Source organism: Balearica regulorum, chromosome 11, assembly GCF_011004875.1.
Source record: "Balearica regulorum gibbericeps isolate bBalReg1 chromosome 11, bBalReg1.pri, whole genome shotgun sequence".
Taxonomy (NCBI): domain Eukaryota; kingdom Metazoa; phylum Chordata; class Aves; order Gruiformes; family Gruidae; genus Balearica; species Balearica regulorum.
This window is the reverse complement of record NC_046194.1, coordinates 10,303,202-10,324,214: the sequence shown is the minus strand read 5'-3', so window position 1 is coordinate 10,324,214 and position 21,013 is coordinate 10,303,202. Positions and strand designations below refer to the sequence as shown.

The following is a 21,013-nucleotide window of genomic DNA, read 5'->3' as shown; positions in this document are numbered from 1 at the left end:
AGAGAAATCTGTTAAAATAAATAGATATTTGCTTTTATTCTGCTTTCTGATACTTTCAGAAGGACGACCTGATCTGACAGTCAACCAACATAAAGTTAATCTTCTCAGCAAACCAGAACTTTATATGAAGCCATTGCTTCTCATGTCATGTGGTCATGTCACTCCCGAGCCATCAAAAAAAGTCCTTAACATCTATTTATTACTTTGAGCAGTATTCTGGAACATAAGTTTTAATTAAAATTTGTTTTGTGTATCATATTCCAACTGCATACACGTATGTCTGCTTCATATGCAAGAAACAGACTGTTACTGACACTTTGATTTAAATCCATATTGGAAAAACTACCACCTGCAGACCACCACTGACAGAAATACATAGAATTTTTCTAATAAAGTACCTGTACATTTAATAAAGTCATTGGAAAACCAGCTTGTTCAGACATGGTATGAAAGCAGTTCCTTTCATACATAAAAGTAAAAAAAAAAATTAAGGAAAAAAGTTCAGTAATTACTGTTGCTTTAAGTAGAACTGTGTAGAGGCCAAAAGTTCTGTTCCGGAAAAAAAAAAAACCCACCACCTTTTAAGTGTTGACTTTTTGTTCACACTATATTAAGAAACACCCATAAGTTTTACTGTTTAATTGACATGTATCAGAGCACTGTTTTCATATTTAAACCAAAGCTTTTTACATTATTTTTCTTCATGACTGCAGTTCACAGGGCTGCAAAACCAACAAAAATATATTTACATCCTTGCAACACTGCATCTTCGAAGAAGTACTGCAATTTTAACATCATAAAATCAAAGTAAACTTTTATCACTTTCTCTATTAAAGTAATGTATTTATTCTGTTAACTCCAAGTGAACAATACAAATAATTTTTAGATGCAGGTATGCAGTATGTCTTTTTTTGCATTGTATTGCAGGCAGATATGACAGACTTTTTTGGGTGAAGAGCATGAGAAGAAAAAATATAATGTTCAAGTAAACTTTTTCATTGATTATAAAAAAGGTGGCAATGAAACAGTCATTTTCTGCATCACTTAATTTTTTTTTGGGGGGGGGAGGGGTGTTTGCTGGTTTTTTTAGGTTTTTTTAAAAGAGCTGACTACTTTACTATGAATTGCTCAATACATTTCTTCAGTCATCTGAATCCAAATTAGAATTTGAGATCACGCAGTTCTCGTCTAACAAAATATTGGAACTAGTAAGCCAAGATTTTAACCTGTTCTTCAACTACTGCAGTCCACATGTTCATGCATTGTGAAAACAGTCCTCAGACATTAGCACAAAAATGAAGACAAAGCATAGTAAGACAAACGATGATTAGAAGAGTTGACTCTTGAAGTAACATGCAATGCCCAGTTATGACTACATGCCACTATTTCTGTGTAAAGAATTGTATTCAGTACCTCAATTACATTCAAAAGAGAAAGGGGCTGTTGCTGCTCTGTAAAGAAAGTTAGGTCAAATTTCTTTCAGAAAACACTGCATCTCATCATACCATTAATTCTCTCTTAAGAGAGTACTCTGTTCTGTGGCAATTCTAAAATTATCACTATAAGTACTGATATTTGTACATTGTGAGACACAGTTTCTCCTTCTCCCCCCTCCCTTTTTATTTTTTCTTTTTTTCTTTTCCAAGGATCAAATCACAAAGTTTTTTCAAAATAAATTGTGGAACCAAATCTCACATGTTAAATAGCTCTTAGCTGAGAGGATTCTTTTGGAGTTGATGTAGTCAATATAAGAAACAAGGAATATTGTGGAATACAGGGTCTTGGCTCTTTATGGGAGGGTTCTTCTAGATTCCCTCTCCTTTCAGAGCTCAAATTCATCTTCTGTTCTTCTGAGAAGATCCAATCATATGTTTTGCAAGTTTAAGAACAGCAATACAACAATGGACATAAATAATGTGCAAATTGAGTAGGGCCTTCTGGCCAGAGTAATCTACCCTCTTGAGAGAAGTAAATTTTTACACATGTACTTTCTAAATATTGTTTGTCTGCGTAACATAAAAACAAAGAAAACTTTGTAGACTCTCCTTATCCTCAGCTATCATAGTTTACTGACTGAAATTTCATAATGCAGTCAATTCCTTCCCAGAAAGGAAGCAAGAACTGATGGCCATAAACACCAAGATAAGGCAAACAAACAACAGAATCATTTTATCTGGGCAAAAATGAGGGCACAAAGACACTCAATGACCTGGTGAAGTAGAATGCCATCTCTCCAATGAGGTAAGTTATATAAAGACCAAAACTAACAAGCATTACTCACCTAATGTTAAGGTAGGTAAGCATTTGCAGGTTTTTAATAGATTCTGGAATTGATTTGATGCAGTTGTGATACAAATTTAAAGTTTCCAGTGGTGCAAACAGCCAGACATCAGGAGGAATTTCAGTAAATCTGTTTTTCGAAAGATCTAGAACCAAAGAAAAAAAATCCTTTTATAATAAAAAATTTCCCTGCAGTAAGAGGAGATAAAACTACCCACTGTTATTCTTGTCATGCTCCTAAAAATTAAGGTGTTGCAAGAAGTGTAAAATAATTCAGTTTTACCAGATGCTACTGCATATAATTAACAGACAAAAAATACTTACAATACTAAATTGTTTGATATACAATATCAAAATATCACAAAAATAGAAAAATGACAGGAATTCAAAAAATATATTATCCAGTACATAATTAAGAACATTTAAAATGCAACTGAATAAGTTATGATTGTCCTTCCTCTAACAGTCTTTGTTCTGTGCAACTGTGGGGTTTTTTTTCTTCCCATTCTAGACACAACAGTAAGTCAAAGTACAAACCCAGTAAACATTACTTTTCCTGTCTGACAGCTACATTAGAATTTAATTTCATTGAACAAAATATCTGCAATGCTAAAGCCAAGTTTGCAAAAAAATCTTACATATTTTGCTAAAGAACTACAATTCTCATCTAAAAATATTCTTTATTGCAAGCACAGTAACAGATATTCTCCAGTTACACATTTATAACTTAGCCAGAGAGTAGTTGCGAAAACCAATGCCAAATGCATTTAGCTATAAAAGTAAGGATGCAATTTACCCTAGCCTAAGAGCATAAAGAGGAGATTTCTTTGACAACAGGAACATAGTACTTGAACTAGCTAGTTATTTTGACAATGCATGACTGCTTTATGCAAATCTGCATGCAGAAGATATGAAAACCCAGCACACAACAAAAATGCATACAACCTCTGACTCTAAGAAACTCTTATGAGACCAGAAAATTCAAATGGGATGTGACCCAAGAATCCTGGAAATTATCAGTTAACTACCAAAATCTGTGTCACAGAAAGTCCATGAAACTATCTTGGACAAAAGAGATATTTACTTGAGAACAACTGTCTACATTTTTGAAAGTAACTTTGGTTCCCAACTCAAGATACCTCAAAGGGATGTGGTTTCTCAGAAACGCTGAACAAAGTATTTTAACAAAGAAGCAATACAGATCCCTTGCTATTTCAGGCTTTAGTTCTCAGTTTTTAACACTTGCATGAAATAACTGTGTTTCTGCTTAGCTCTTATCATTGGAACAAACATACAGTTTGTTTTACACTAGACTGAAAGAATAGAAAGTGGCTGCAAAAGTGGCTCAAAGAAGAGAACTCAACAGCCTGAAGTATAACTGGTAAAGCAGCTATGAGTGGCGTTTCTTAGGGCCAACACTGGAATCAATATCATTTAATATCTTCATCAACAACCTGGAAAACAGTACAGAATGTTCCCTCAGGAAGTGCACGGATAACACCAAGTTAGAGGGAATGAAGAAGCAACTCATATGCTGGAGGGTCATATGCCAGAGTCATCTCAACTGGCAGACACCCTATCCAGTTTAATAAAGGCAAATGCAAAGACTTACACCTGTGGCAAAAGGGTAGAAGATAGCTTTGCAGAGCAGAACACATGATGCTGGTACACAACAGGCTGAATGCAAGTCCTCAGTGTGCCTAGCAGTGGGGAAGCCCATCCACAAGGTATGCTGCACATGTCCATCAAATAAAATGACTGGTACAATGAAACTTCACCTTCCAATGGCATGATTTTTGGAAGTAGACTCAACTTTGCTTCCTGAAGTCTAGAATACATGGAATTGTGAGCTAACTGGCTGCTGCTCCATCATTTCTAAGAAACATTCTCAAGCTAAAGTATCACAAAGCCTTCCTTTAGGTCACAACATCCGCCGCTGACACCGAATTCTGCAAACTCTAGTTGCAAGAGGCAGAAGATTTATGTTGCAGGACTGGCATTCTCAATGAAGTGAATGAAAAATGGAATACAGTTAATTAAAACTAAACATCCCAACTAAAATTGAAAGCCTTATTAAAAAAAATTCAGCATAGCTTGAGAAAGTTTTCACAATAATAAGATTAGTTTTCTGTCTTCTACCACATCGATTTTTAAAATATGGCAGCTTTCACATGAAAGATTTTTCTGCAAAACCCTTTTTATGTTAAACAAAGACTCTCATTCTAATATTCAGCGGAGTAGGATTACTGTGTGCAGAAAAGATGCACAGAGTTTTATTGCCAGCACAGTACTACAACCTCCACCACATGATGAACAGTCTTTGATACAATCCCATTCTGAAGAAATCAGTTCTAAGGCTCTTCCTGATTTTATCAGCAGCTGGAAGGATAACTGAAGGCTAGTACAGACATGTAGTCCACAAAATAGACATGACAGAATCCCACCCTATCGCCGCTGATCCAAAAAGCAGTACTGTAGGTTATATCTAAACTGGAAGATTCAAGTGTACCATGAAAATTCTGCTGCTCTGTGTGCATCCAGCCATACCCCAATTGCACGTCTTGGAAAGACACAGGTTAAAAAAACAGCTTTGCAGGTTTTTGTTGTTGCTGGGTTGTTTTTTGGTGGGTTTTTTTTTTTTATTCTGCAGAAATAAAACCCAGAGGTGGGCCAAACAACAACTATAGTGTGCACCATCTCTCGGCTCTGGACAATGAGTGGACCAGGACTGTAGTACTCAACAGACAATATAAAACCAGCTGTGGTTTCTAGCCTGGCCTGACAAAAATCACACTAGCACAGTCTTATGGAAGTCCCTTAGTGTACCTCATACAAACCCCACACAATTTCATATTGGAAGGAAAATACACAAATATTTTGAAGTTGGTACATAGTACTGTTGAAAACACTTCCCTGAAAACAATGCCGTAAGACACTGTGGGGCAAGGACTCTACTTTTCCATTATGAAAGGGAGAAGTGCTGTTAAAATAGGAAATTATACCCATTATCTGTCAATAATAAACCAAAAAAATGTTAATAAAGAGTTGGAAGACAGTATGACTTCTCTTTCAAACAATTTTTTTGTTCATTCATTGCAAAACAGTATTAGAATAGCCATGGGGTTCAGATCTATCTAAAGATTCAAGTATATACAGTTTTCCACAACATATCAAATGTACTTACAGCTTTTCCAAAAAAAGTAATGCTATTCTTTATCCAAACTGAAAATTACTTCTACTCCAGAAATGTTTTCACAATGAGCAAAAAACTTAAGAAGATTTCATCTATTATACTAAATCAAATTTAGATGTGAAGCTTATGCAATTTAGGTACCTTTTGAAGACTAATAACCCAATGTATGACTGAGAAAATATTCTAAGAAAAAAGTAGGAAACTTCTGGAATAGACTGTTCCTCTATAAACAAGCTCAACTTCATCTCAATCAAAATGGAAGCATGTTGCTCACACACAAAGTGCGAATGTTTTTGTAAGGGTTAATAGACTTAGGAAGCAAGGAAAGCTGCTAAATGCAGAACTGCAGATGATTTAAAATGACAACTCCTCTAGAAGTGAGATAATAGGAATTCTTTACTTAACCATTTTAGACTGGAAAACTAAATTGGTGGTGTTATGTGAAGACTAAATAGAAAACATACATGACTGCTCACGAATCACAGGGTATTTCAATTCACTATCTGCAGAAACAATAAAAGTGAGAAGTACACCATTACTAATGTTAAATTTAAAAGAGGAACTACAAAAATATGAAGAAGTTGCTTGCAGCTTAGTTTCTTTTTAACAGAAAGAGTAAAGTCTTCACTGACTGTAAGACAACAATTAAAAGCAAACATACAGATAGTTCGAAAGGAAAGAATTTTGGGAAATCAGTCAGTTTGGAAGGGAAGCTATTAGAAGTAAGAAGGTATCTTGTATAAATTTAAGCCATGATCAAAAGGAAAAACAAAAAGCTCAAGCTGTCAGGTTACGGCAGTGTGCAGTAAGGTAGTCAAACAGTATTAACATCCCATTTGCCTTATTTTTGCACTTTTCCCTAAGCATTCATTACTGCTTAGTATCAGAGGCATGCTGATAGAACAGAGTGGCTTTTTATTTGATCCAGTACAATAATTTTTATATTCACACTTTGTATGCACTGCATGTTGTATTTGAAATACAAGGTTTAGTTGGGAAATATACACTTGAACCTCATCTTGATGTTATAACATTTTTCACAAAAATATGCTGATCCCTGATATTGGTGTTGGGTTTTTGCTTGTTCAAAGTGTTCCAAAATTTTATTTAGCAACTAGATTGGAAAGACAAAAAACAACAACCCACCTCCCTGCAAAACCCAGATCTGCTCTCCTAATTCATAACATGTAGATTTTCCTAGCCAGTTTTTCTAGTAATGCTTTAGCCAAGTCTAAGCCAAAAAACATCTAAGCACAACCGTAACTATATAATTAGTCCTACAGAAGTCAATGAATGTACATGATCCTAAAGATACACTTTTAGCATATCCAAACTCAAATCTGAAATCAACACACAGGACATGGGTAAAATTTATTAGTCTGTCAGATGCAAGATCATTCTGGAGAAGAAAAAAAAAAAAGTCTCAAACACTGCAGAAACACCTGCATATGGTGATTCCAGGAGACAGAAGTTTTCCATGACCACAAAACACTCACCTTATAATTCAAATCCTGTGCTGGTTAAAATTTATACTGAACAATAACAGCATTTAAAAAACACCTCAGTTTAATTATATTTCACACAGTGGTTATTAATTCAATTGAGAGGCCAATGGTAGTGAAGAAATACAGGCGGGCAAATTTCTTACTTAATGTAATGCTCCAAAAACACCTTATGACCACACATCCTACCAACTATTCTTCTGTCACACAAATATCCAGCCTTTCTTCCATCTCAAACAGAAAGCCAAGTCTCCCTCCTTAAGGAGGGTCCTATAAAGAGATTTGCATTCTATCTGATGGGAGTTCCAATAGTAATATCAGCAACACAGACAAAACTAAGGCTTTACGAATGTGCCACCTTCTCCCACAAGTAAGGACATTAGACTTCAAACATCTTTAACTTCACAATCAACCACGGTAAATGATGGACATTATTTGTATCACAGCATTCAAGGAACAGGAGAGAGAATATAGAATTTAGGAAATTAAGTTCTGTTGCACAAAGGCATTACAGATGCCGAAGTGTCAAAATAATTCAAAGGAATCAGCCAGTAAATTATGCATTTCGCTATCTTCCTAAGGAAGAAGAAGGATAGTTAAATCCAAGCTGCCAAGCATTTAAGATTAACCATAAAGCAAAGATGCATGTGTGAAATATAGTGAAATTTGTCTTAAAAAATCCAACCAAACAAAAAAAACACTAAGTCTAATACCTTAAGCTCCTATGAGCATGTGTTGCCTACCTTCTATTAGGAGTCCAGATTCCAGCATAGCTTACAAAGAGAAGTATGAAACCAAAATTAAGAACAGGTCAGCTTGCCAAAGCAGTCCAACACTTCATCTACACTATGCCCACCATGGACTTCCGGCACGCTGGGGTCAACTTCCAGAGCCCTGTAATGTTATTATATAGCTGTAATACACGCAGTGGAGGGAATCTCTCACCTACTGCAGATCAACAACAACCTGGGCTCCAGAATTAGAGTCACAGAAACTGAAAGCCAAGTAGAAAAAGACCCTCCAAATCTCTCACTTGGAGTGCTGTTACTGTTCATGACTGACTCAACAAGTAATTCCTCAGCAATTGCATAAGTTCATTAGCTCCCATCCTATTTGATGTTATACTAGCTCAGCTTGCATGGTCATACCATGAAAAAAGTGCTAGTTTAGTCCTTAGGTCAATGTTCCAAGCCTGTAAATCTCCAATTCAGGTTTGTTTGTAATACTACAAAAACTGTATTTTCACATTATCATTAGTCTCAACATCTTCACTGGGAATAATTAAATGCAGATGCTCAGAAATTTTCTTAAATAGAGGTGTTGATGAGCTAGCACTAAACTTGAATTATCCACATCTGAGAAGGTCATCCTGCATTTTACTACTCTGTCACTCTCAAGCTTCCAAAGACCTTGAAGAGCTGCTAACAACTTACAAGTGTTTGAACAAAACTGTTTAGAAAATAAACCCATTTATATTACATTTTCCTCCTTGTTTTAGCAATCCTGCTTTAAGAAGTAAAAAGGTAACAAAAACCACGTAAATAGTATATAGTGGTTGTTTATTAGCAACTGAAGCTGCCAGTTTCTGTTGTGACAGGTCAGTAGTGAATATCTACATAACCTAAGAATATGAATGGTTTCTAGTATAATCACTAAGAATATCTTGTTTTCTATCTTGTTTTGATTTTCAAAACAGTCACATAAATGTACATGTTCATTCTAAGGCCGGGGAAAATGGATTCAAGAGTCAGTAGGTATTCAAAGGTACTATTGTAATTTACTGATCTTAAGCTGACATTTATAAGCCCAATATTAAAGTGATAAATGATGCATGTAAAAAGAAATTAAGAAAATAGTATGTCTCAAAGCCTACTAAAGCTTGAGGCTCCTTGTCCAGTTTGTTAAGGAACTCAAAGAAAATAAGATATCCAACTTTCATTACTAACCACAGAAAAGACACTTGGCAGGAACAAACCAACTTCACTGTTTAAGTAACAACACTTTCTTCAGTTAGAAAAATTAAGTTAACTGAGGCTTCTAGGAGAATCCAGAAAACACATTTCACACAGATCAAAATATCACTGGAGATCCTCAAAACACAACTGGACAAGGCCTCAAGCAACCTGCTCTAACTGGACCTGTTCTGAGCAGGTGAATGTCCTAGATGACCTATGAAGATCCCTTCAACCTATTAATTACACGATATAAAACTGTAGTTTGTTTGTATTACAGGAATATAATCATCTTAGCACTGTTTGGATATTTCAAATACCAAATAAGCCCGTGGGAAGGACTCATATCGGAGAAGTTGGTGGAGGACTGCCTCCTGTGAAAGGTTCCCCTGCACCAGCGTGGGGTCGAGTGTGAGGAGTCCTACCCCTAAGGAGGAAGGAGCAGCAGAGACAACGTGTGATGAAGTGACCACAACCTTCATTCCCTGTCCCCTTGTGCCACTGGGGGGAAGGAGGTAGGGAAATCGGGAGTGAAGTTGAGCCCGGGAAGAACAGAGGGATGGAGGGAGGTGTTTTAAGATTTGGTTTTATTTCTCATTACTCTACTCTCTTTTGCTTGGTAATAAAGTAGATGAATTTTTTTTTCCCAAGATGAGTCTGTTTTGCTCGTGATGGTAATGGGTGAATGACGTCTCCCTGTCCTTATCTCAACCCATGAGCCTTTATTTTTCCCCTCTTCAACTGGACAGGGGAGAAAGAGCCTCCAGCCAGGGTCAACCCACCACAAACAGACAAAAAATTTTTAGAATTTACTGGCAAAGAATGTTCAAGAATTACAGCAAAATAATTTCTGCAGGTAGCTATGTATCTCATATACATGTTTGCTCTCCAACATTAATGGTGAAGGACTACACAGAACAAACTACACAGAGCACCCATCAGCTCTTATAAGGAAACTCTGATATACCTGTCAGACACCTATAGCTCTCAGGAAACTATGTTTTAATTGACAAATCCAAATGACATAGCCAAAACCTCAGAACTGGTTCATAAGCCCCATAAGCATGGATTACAGAATCACAAATAGCAGGATTCTCACTCAGTAGCAGTCTTCCCACAAATGGGAAGCAACTTTTTTAAACAGAAGACACAGTCACAACTTGTTATAAAGTTACACCTGAGTATGCAACACTGATGTTTTACTTTCAAAAAATATTAGGTACTTGTAGAAAATAAGATTTTATATACAAGTATTTATTGCCATATAAAAGATCATCCTCCAAATATTGTTATTTAATATGACATTGTCATAGTTGAAATTTAATTCCAAATCACCTGGAATATCAACTGTAAAACCTATATCTAGAAAAGCCCCCCCAAACCAATGAATCTTTTAGAAGATTATAAGCCATTTTAATCTGAGCATCGAGTCAATGTGCAGAAAGAGCAAATCATTTGAAGTTTCTACAGAAACAAAAGATTAGTTTAAGAAATAAGCTTTTGGGGGGCCCTGCTCAGAATGACTTGCTTTAGAAACTGTATGATTAAAATTTTCACATTTAAACAAACTTACATGGTATTACCAAAACTTCATCTTCACTTCACGATTAATATTGCAGTAGCTTAAGATAAAAAAAAATACAGGAAAATCTTACACACACTTTGCATTTTCAGCAATGTTACACACGCAGCTAGTTCTGCTTCTGTTTCCAGTGTTGCTTCCTATTTATCTTAGGCACAATTCTGTGAAGACTTTACTTTCACATACTTCTCTAGTTTGAATGTATTTTATTTAATTAGTAACTCGTAAGTGATTACGTTGACATTTCAAAACTGAGATTCATCCAGCTGTATTACTCAATTCTTGATTTTTTTTGAAAATGGCAACTTAAGTCAAAGGCACACAACAGTACTAGGAACAGAAAAAAAGAAACTTATTTCATTGCATACCTATATCTTGATACTGCATGCAGTTCCTGGCTTATCTCAAAAAAGATACAGTACAACATACGCAAAGAATATATGCACATACATGAGAGTTTTTCAGTGTAAGAGGAGTTTCTACAGAACAGGTTTCATCAACCTGCAATAGACAACTGAGGACACAATCTATTTTCATTATTTCCAGTAAAAATATGGAGCTGCAAAGGAAGTTATCAAGTAACAGGTTAAAAAGATTATTAACTTTTACTAGAGAACCCTGAGCTAAATACACCTTTTGTATAAATGCAATTATGTTCAATTCACATATTAGAAAAAATTTTAATATATAATTTTCTGTATCTTTCTAATTATATAAAATTGATATATATTATAAAATTATTATTATTATATATAATCCTATATATAACCATTATCAGAGAGAGTGCACATAAATAAGGATGAGCACCCCTTCCCAACCACCTACTACGCCAGGGAATATAGTGGGAGACAGCAGGAAAGGTCCTTTGCAAGTGATGTGACAGTAATTTGACCATAAGAGACATAACAGTGAGAAATTTTGAAACTGAAAGGAGAAAGAACACTGATACAGAGTTGTAGCTTTTATGCAGTCACAAAATTGCAACATGCCTGGATGAGAAACTCAGGACTTCTGGGCAAGTCCAGAAAAAGTATAAAAGAGGTGTTTCCTTGCCACCAATGTGACCACTGTTTAATAACTACAGAGAGATGGAAAAATCCTTCCCCAGGAAAATGAGTTACTTGGATCAGCTTAACAACTTCTAGTGCATGTTGCATCATTTATTCGGTCGTCTAACACATCCAACGTCTCCTTGTACGCGACTAAAGTGAAACACAGGGTATTGTGCTAATACAAGTGACCATGTTTTTCACAGCAATACACCACCAAGTATTTTAGCACAGAGCTGCTCCACGTTAGATAGAAGCTAACCATCTTTTCACATTGCTTCTCAGCTTCATACTCCTCTGCTTGTGTTTCTTCTTTGAGCTATTTAAAAGAAAGAAAAACACTCCCAAGGCTGTAGGTGGCTACAAGCAGCTTTTACTTTTATTTTTTTAAATGGGTGTTTGACAGAGCACAGAATAGCTTCTATTTTTGTGAAATATATTACAAAGATTTTACAAAGTGGTGTTTGGGTTCTAAATCCAACCACTGAAGAGCTAGGAAATACCTGCTTTATGGGTATCCATGTCACTAACTTTAGTTACATACTCAGTCCGTACAATTAAAGTGACAGATGAAGAAACTGTACGTGACTACGTAATTAAGGTATCTCACCAAGCACAGAGAGATGGTTGTAGAGGCAGCCAGAAACTGTTCTTGGCTTTTCAAACTAAACAGCACTACTAAAGTTTTTTGTGGGTTGGTGTTTTTTTTTTTAAATATACTCTTATTACTTTAGAGACTTTAAAAAAGTGTCCCATCAGATCAAACCACAGTTGTTGCATGTGAAATACATGTTTCTGTAACTGGAACAGACCAACAGTTGCCTCTCACAGACTTCTAACGGGGAGGAAAGATTGAGATCCAGCACACTGGGTTTGAAATCAAGGTAGCCTTGAGGAACCCACTATTACAGCCCATTTTCATTGAACCTATTCTCCTAGTCTACACTGGACACATCTACATTGAATGTGTCTAAATCAGCAGTTTGGTTCAAGCAATTCTAGTTTTTCATGTAAGTCATCTCCACGTGCCACGTGTTGGTTCAGGTACACGAGGTTTTTCCTGAAATTTGCACTCATCAAAAACTAAACCAGAAGCCCTGATCTAAAGGTTGGAACAACTAGGGGGCATGCCAGTGCTGACCTGCTGCACACCAATGCAGGGGTGAAACCAGCTGATGAATTCAGGGAATTCCTCCCTATGTTACCACATGAGAAGGATCCAGGCATATCCAACACAAGACAACACACCGCTCCAATTCTTGAATATATGGGTTCAGTTATTTTAGCATAGCATGATTTAAAAAAAATAAAGGACCAAGAGGAGGGAATCATTTACTCCTCAAACTGGCATATGAAGGGGTAAATTGACACACCAATTGACTATACAGCCAAAAGGACATTACTACATGTCACAGATTATCTTCCTCTTCATTTCTGAAGGCATCTTGTCACCACAAATCTTATGCAGTTTGAAATGGTAAGCAGCAAATCCCACAGGAAGCTTATCTGTTTCCCTAAACAACATGGTACTTCAGTATTTAGTCTGGGCTATTAATTCTTAAAACAGCTTACTCCCAGAAAGAAACTGTTTCCTGGCAAGCCAGCAAGACTTATTAAGCTTGTGTATTACAGCACAGGGCACCTTCCAACCACTTAAATTGGCCATTACCTATTGGATTAATTCTGCCAACTTCTTTTTTGGTTTTTAAAACTTTAAATTCCAAGATTCAGTTTCAAATTATTTTAACTCTTTCACAGAGAAGTAATATAAGGGAGAGTACTCATCATTCATAAAGCAAAGTCTGGGTTTGTTAAGTATTACCTAAAATGCACACAGAACTCCCAAGTAAAGCTTCTTACCTTCATCTCTGTATGCTCAATTATATACATCCAAGGCCTTTGCCCTGAAGAGCTTACAATCTAAATAGACACGAGGCAGAGACAAAAGGCTACCACCAATCAACTATAACCAGTGTTTACTATACAGCTTATCTTTTGCGTGGATAAAATTGCTTGATGCTGCATAAACTAAACAGAAACATTTTTAAAGTAAGCTAGACTGCTGGAAGACAAAGAACACTGGACAACAAGGCAAGTTAAGTAAGTGTGAAGCAGAAAAAAAACCTGAAGAAAAAGGGTAAACTACCAGTCCAGGAGCACAGAGTGAACGGGGTCTAGCAACAACTACAGCATGTTCTCTTGGGACACAAAGGCCACTGCTGTAGCAACTTCAGCATCTGTTCTTATTTGCTACTGCCTCCTGCTGACTCTGTCCTACTCATGCCAGGCCTCATGGCAGCATTCAATAACGGCTGTAGCCACTTCCATTAGCTTAAAAATAAGTATGTAATATCACTCATTACTGCATGTAATGATTTGAAGTGAATGTTTCCATCAACCTTTTTGTTCTAGGTCAGTTTTTGTCCACTACATACTGGTTCTACTTATCAAAACAGTAATAATGATAGAGGGAACTAACACTTAAGGGAAATAGCAGGACCATTAACTAGCTTAAGCCACATATCTAGTAATCTTAACCCTTATGTAAGATGTTTTAACAAGAACTAGCGTAAGGAAGGGTCAAGATGATCCTTCATTCTGCTTGCATTTTTGTAACCAATCACAAGATAAGGAGGTAGTAAATCAGAATGGAATGAACACAGAGGATTCTCTGTTAATTAGGAACCGGCCTGAGTAAGTTTTGTGGTGAAGGTGAAAAGTGCACAGTGAGGAAGACATACGGCCTTCATCCCTAAGACCCTGGCCCACGACCACCAAGAGGCACTGCGCGTGCGCAGCTGAGAGGAGTTAAAGGCGGAGACAATGGAAATGAACTCATTGTAATAAGACCGCCTTTCCATGGAAAGATCATGAATATGTATAGGCGCTTTTTGAATATGTAACATTTTGTTGTATAAAATTCAAAGGGAATTGCCGCAAGGTGCGCACGATTTTGGTGGGATGACCCCCCGTGCTGCCCAGCGCTGAATAAACATACCTACTTTACAACTTTCCCAGTTGTGGAGTCCGATTTTCCGCACATCAGTAAAGTGACAAATTGACATAGATGTTTGTTTTAATACACAGATGGTCAGGGATCTGCTCATTGTGCAGTTACATCTGCTGATCAGCAGCCCATGAACAGGCCAGAGATGCATGGTTCCTTCAAGCCTTGTAACTACATAAACCTTTTTTGAGAAATCATACATTGACACTTGGGAACACATTAGTGATAATCATGTCTGTCAAGCAAAATAGTATTTTAGTTCTGTAACAGAGAATAAGACTTTTTTTCTCCTTGCCTAAAGTGCTATACCTTCTCTAGATCAGTTGGGCCTGGTAGCAGATTCTTCTAGCAAGCAGCAAACAATCCCAGGTTGAAAGAACAATGAAAATCAGACTGTTGGACAGCCACAGAAAAGCAGAGAATTCCGAAGTCTCTCCACACTGTCACGTAGAACTTTTACTACAAAAAAGATCTAGTGAGATCTTTGCATTTTCTGCGGAATTCTAGCCTTCAGGCCTGATTCACTTACTTTTTGTTAAGGGCACGTTTCAGCATTAAATTCCAGCCCTGCCAGTAAAATCAATATATGCTATTGAATCAACTCCAACAAAGCTTCACAAGTCAAGCAAGGAGATACTTTTCACGAACAAACAAAAAAAAATCTGAAAAAGCAAAAGCTAGTCCATTTTTCTTATCTCACAAGGTTTTGCAATAAAATTCATGATCTAAATACATTTGCCTCCTCGTCAAATAATAAGTAACAAAGTAGAAATACCTATCATAAAAAGTTCTTTAGATCAATTCAAAGCAAAAATATCTGAGGTTAAATCTTTTTTCATATTCCAAGGAACAAAAATAGTCAACATGATGGTATATTTAGTTTTGATGGATGAAGAATACAAAAAGTCAAAAAATTACACATTGCATGTTTCTTGCAGGTATTTCAGATAAGGCTATAACATGGTTTGGTTGGGTTTTTTTAAGATTAGATTAAGATGTTAGTGGTATTCTTTCTAATGCAATCCTTGTATGCAGTCGAACTAATAATCCATCGTTTTCAACTGAGACTTTTCCTAACTTGTCTATAATACCAAGTATCCTTAACAAGCGTCCTTACTACTGGCCTTCAGCAAGAAGGCCTCAGACAACATACACAACTCATTTTCCCTTAGCCCAAATACTGGACAGGCTGAGAAACCACTTTGGGGAATTTTCACAATTACTTTCTTATAAACTGTGTCACTTCTAGATTCTACGTGTTGCACTTCTGAGCATAAACACTACCCCCTCCCCCCAAAAATACATAATTTGAGTTTCTCTTTTTGTTCAAATCTGAAGCAGTCATTAGTGAAGAACCACATGTTTTTCAACATGTTTGATTTCTAGAATGTAATCTAGATTTGGGATACACATCAAATAGGAATGTTATTTTCTTAAGCTGAAAATTTGCTTTAGTGTTGCTATTCAGTTACCTGCTATCACTTTAATCAACATTGGTACCACCAAACAACTTTATTCAGACAGGAAAACATAATTTCTATAGAAGCCTATATTATAAAGGCAGGAGTAGAGTATTATAAATTAACATTCGCATGCAATTCACATTCAACATTAAGCTGTAGGTTTTGTTGGTTTTAATCTGTAGTCACATGAATTACTATATACCCTAGAAGGGCCAAAAATATGATGTAAAAAAAATCTGTCATGCAAGTAATGCTAGGCAATGGTATCTTAAACAACAAGCGTGTCTCCTCCCAGCCCATGCCCTCAGCAGACACATGCAGGAATCACAATGTGGGAACTGCCTGTGGTGCCAAGACTGTTATTGGCCATGACAGGAGGGCTCATCCTGAAGTCATATTGGGAATACACTGGTGTTACTTCTCAGCTATATAAGAAGGTAGCAGGTGGTGAGAAAGGAGAAATTTCAAAGTTAATATATTTACACGCAATCATTCACTTACTTATAATTGCTTGCAAGTTCCCTCAGAATTAAAAATTGTGAATAAAGTTTGTTATGACAAAGTCATAAACAAGTAAGCCTGATGGCACCACTACATTTATCCAGAGCTAATAAATTGTTTCTTGAGCTGTCAGTCTAGTACCTTTCATATTTACTAAATTCATGTTTTAAGAAGTGCTCACAAAAAAGAGGGGAAATTGCTAAAGGCATATGTTGACTTAGTTCAGCACAGCAATATAGCACAGGACCCTATCTTTAAAAAAAAACAAAACAGAAAACACACAACTCTTCAGCTAAGCAGACAGTGATTACATTGATGTGATATATACTCAATTACTTAACTGCCAGGGGGCCTAATGTTGCTTACGCAGTGAGAAGCAGAATTACACATGTTAATAAAATGATTTGAATAATCAGTATGCCTCTTGATACACCTCTTGGTATCTCATGACCTACAATTTTTATTATTTTTTTTTCCCCAGAATTTCATTTAACAGCAGCACAAGATCAGCTTTAACAGCCAGAAGACAAATTCAGGGAAATAATAAAATAAGATTGTTTTGGCCAAAGAGCTGCAATGACAATTTATGGTTAAAAAAAGATATGACAAACATAAGGTCAGAGCTAAACAGCCAGATATTGTGATTATGCTTTTAGCATAATGCAATAATTTTTGTCACATAACTTAAGACACCCAAAACACGCTACAGTATTTGCAAATTATGTACTGGCAAGCTATTACACAAGCTAGATGCAAAATATGGCCACATCTTAAACAAAAAACCCCAAGGTATTTTTGATAAAACAACAGCATTTGTGCTTTAACACATACCTATCTGAAGTTTACTGAGAACCATAGTGGTTTTATTTCAATCCTAGAAATAACTTTCTGTTGCTGATTTTATTGACATTAAGGCAGAATATTCTGGATTTATGGTGACACCGTAGATCCTACTGCATGAGAGTTTGTGATATGGAAAAGAAATCATTTACATCCAGGTTTGTTAGAGGTTCTTTTTTTTAAAATGTTTGTTTTAAGTACCACAGAACCAAATTTCAGTGTCACTGACTTAGAACAGAAAGTGAAACACAGCAAAGATTTTTGACCCAACCCCCATCTCCCATGCTTTAGTCCAAATCTATTGCAATATGCATAAGGTTATGTGAAACACTGATAACTATTACAAAAATGTCAATAAGTAAATGACCATGGCCTCTGAGGCAGTTGCTGATCCTCCATCAAACTCTATGCCATACTGATACTCTGTAAAGGATGTCCATGATTCACCAGCAGAATACCATTTACCCACTTATCAAAAAAATTCTACAGATAAGTCACTATAAGGAATGCAAGTTTTTTGTGTACAAGCCTATTTTGAAAGAAATCTAAAATTTGTATTTCACAGGATTAATTCATAAATCAGTGCTACATTAAATCAGGATTGTTACGAGATAGTACTTGCATAGACCCACATCAACTATTTAAGCAAGATTTTTTTAGAGCAGCAAGCAATATGGCTATTTTTGTCCGAGACTGCCCTTAAATGTTTTCACACAATCTTTCATGATGAAAATTCAATCCTGATGGTAGTGACCGGGCTCTACAACATCCTAAAAGATAAAGACAGGATCAAGGCAGACAGCTTTTACTCAAATATGATGAGATTCAAAATAAAACAACAAAAAATTTAAACCCAAAATGCAATTAGTAACAATTAGAAGCAAACACAAAATATGAATCCTTGATGCACCTGCTTCAGGATACAGAAAAAGTATTTTTAATAATAGATTGCCTATATACAATGCTTCATTTAATGTTTTAGTTATTGAATATTTATACACAGAAGTGACCTACTATGTTGCTGAATACAGTTTTATGGTACTACAAGGAAAAAGAACTATTATTTCATGGAAAGTGTTTTTATTTTAATCTTGTGCTTCTACTATGAAATAACTAACACATTTTACCTATGCCTATTCTGCATTGCACATAAGGATGCATCACATATGTCAGGGAAAAAAGCTAATAACCCACAAATCATTAGCAGGCTTGGTACTGGATACAAAAATTGGATTTCAAAATCAGTCCTTCACAAATTCTGCACTCTGTATAACCTAATATATCACAGAAGAATGAGTACATAATGATTTAACCCTCTGCACAAATGCAGCCCACAACAAAGACCAACAGAATAAGTATTTGATAGACCAGGAGTCAGAGATGGATAAGGTACCGCAATGGGTAGTCTCATATTCAAAACAGTAAGCCAGTTATTCATTACCCATGGGGAAAGAAAAGCCCCAAAACAAAACAAAAAACCCCCATGGAATTAATTCACCCAAATAACATTTTGAAAAGCCACTACTACTTGTGAACAAAAGATGCTAGACCTCTCATCAATATTTTGTTCTAGCACATTACTCAACACGATCCATTTTCAGCAGCTACTCGAGCAGTAAATAAATCCAGAAGTACATCAGAGATGAGCCAAAATATAACAGAACCCCGTGGAAAATGTAGTTTTGTTTTCTAGGAACTGTATAGCAAAACGTCTCCAAGTTTACTTCACCTAAAAGCCTGGGTAAATCCAGGCTCACACTCACGATATCTAAGCATTTTACACGGTGAATACATTAAGCTCTGACACGCACTCTGCTAGATGCGCACACATCACTCTCACCCGCACTTCTAACCATCTTCCTACTGAGCTGGGACGAAGGACCTACTGGAATACCCCAGGTAATAAAGCTTCACTGCAAGGGATCTGATACCCTTGAAGGTACAAACCAACCACAGCATGGAGCTCTTATTCCCCAGAGCTCGAACTAAATAGCTCCCCTCATCTTGCACACCCTCTTCCAGACACCGTGTGCATGTACACGAATTGCAAGTACTCATCCTTATGACACGTACAGACAGACACACAGAACACAACGCCCAATTCCCCGTGAATGTCCCCCCTCTCGCAAGCACACAGAAAGCACAACCTTTTGCTCACTGCACAAGCACACACAGACGGGAACCTCTCTCCCCACTGCACACAGGCAGGTCCGCTCCCCCCCGCAGCACAGGCGCAGGCACACAGCGCCGGCGCCCCTCCCCCTCGCAGACACACACATGCGGAGCACAATAACCCTCCCACTGCACACACGCACTCAGCACACCACCCCGCTGTGTGCACGCACGGGCACACAGGGATGGGGTTTAGCGGGAGCCCCTCTCCCCGCAGAGCCCTGCCTTTGCACACACAGCGGCAGCACTCCGCGCAGGCGCATGCTGCTGGGGTACCCTCGTCCCTTGCACCCCACCTCCTCCGGCACACCGCAGGAGCACCTTGGCCCGCATACAGGCGAAACCAGGTCTGCTCTAGGGCACAGCCCCCCACCACAAACCCACAGAGCAGGAACGCTCCTCCCGTAAGCGTACACAGCAGAAGCAACCCTCAATGCACGCAGAGGGGGAGCACTCCACCACTGCACACCCCAGACCCTCCAGCCGCCCAGTCCCACTGCATGTAGGGGTAGCCCCCTCATTGTCCCGCCTCCCCCCCAAACATGGAGCCTCCCCACTACCCCTCACTGCCCTCACAGAGCGAGGGCCCCTACACTTCTCCGTACTGCCACCACAGCAGCCCCACACACACACACACTCAAGACCCTCACTGCCACCACAGCGGAGGGTCCTTAGTGCTTCTCCCCAGTGCCACCACATCATCCTCCCCACTATATCTTCTCCATTGCCACCACAGCACGTGCCCCCTACTGCTCCCCCCACTGGTCATCACAGCGGATCCCCCCGCTGTATCCTCCCCATTGCCCCCACTGGGCACCCCCAGGCCCCCAATGCCACCAGCGCAGGCCACTCCCGTGCCATCCGCCCCCAAGTGTCACTACAGCCCGCATGCTCCGCAGCCCTCCTTTGCCACCACTGAAGACCCCTTCGCTGCACCCCCTCCACTGCCACAGCAGCACGGCCCCCCCTTCCCACTACTTGCCCCCAACTGCCACTACAGCGGGGATGCCCTCCCCCCCTCCCCGCCCTCACAGCTGGCCTCCCATCCGCCCCGCACTGCCCCCGCAGCCGGCCCCCCTCGGCAGGACGCCCCGTCGCCCCTCACAGACGGAGCCCTCCTCCACACCTGCTTGCGTGGTGTCGCTGAGGTCGTAGCCACTGCTGGGGAAGTCGCGCAGCTTCCTCCCGCTGAGGCAGAGGATGCCCGAGCTGCCCGCCTCCTCCAGGGCCCGGTCCAGGCTGCGCACCGTATGCGGCTGCGGCAAAGTCGCCGCGCCCCAGTGCGGCCCAGCCGAGAAGGAGAGAGTGAGGTGACCGGGGATCCCCAGCCCCCCCACTCCATTGCCATTGCCGCCGCTGCTGCCGCCGCCGCCACCGCCCCCCTGCCCGGCCGCCATCTTCGCGAGGCGCAGACCTGCCCCACAATAACAACAGCCAGGGCCGCCACGCCGCCAATGCGCAGGCGCCGCCGG

The 21,013-nt window shown here is 38.7% G+C and overlaps 1 protein-coding gene across 2 annotated transcripts in view; it reads right to left on the bottom strand.

The window, feature by feature from the left end:
• Window positions 1–21,013, bottom strand: part of LRCH2 (leucine rich repeats and calponin homology domain containing 2) — a 56,061-nt gene extending 35,048 nt beyond the window's left edge. Inside the window, exons 1-2 of one of the 2 annotated variants that reach the window (XM_075763214.1) lie at window positions 20,668–21,013; window positions 2,282–2,426 (exon numbers count right to left, since the gene is read on the bottom strand). In XM_075763214.1, coding sequence (XP_075619329.1) covers window positions 2,282–2,426; window positions 20,668–20,938 — 416 coding nt within the window. In that variant the 5' untranslated portion in view covers window positions 20,939–21,013. The remainder of the gene's footprint in view (window positions 1–2,281; window positions 2,427–20,667) is intronic. The other variant, XM_075763213.1, reaches the window with a different exon arrangement.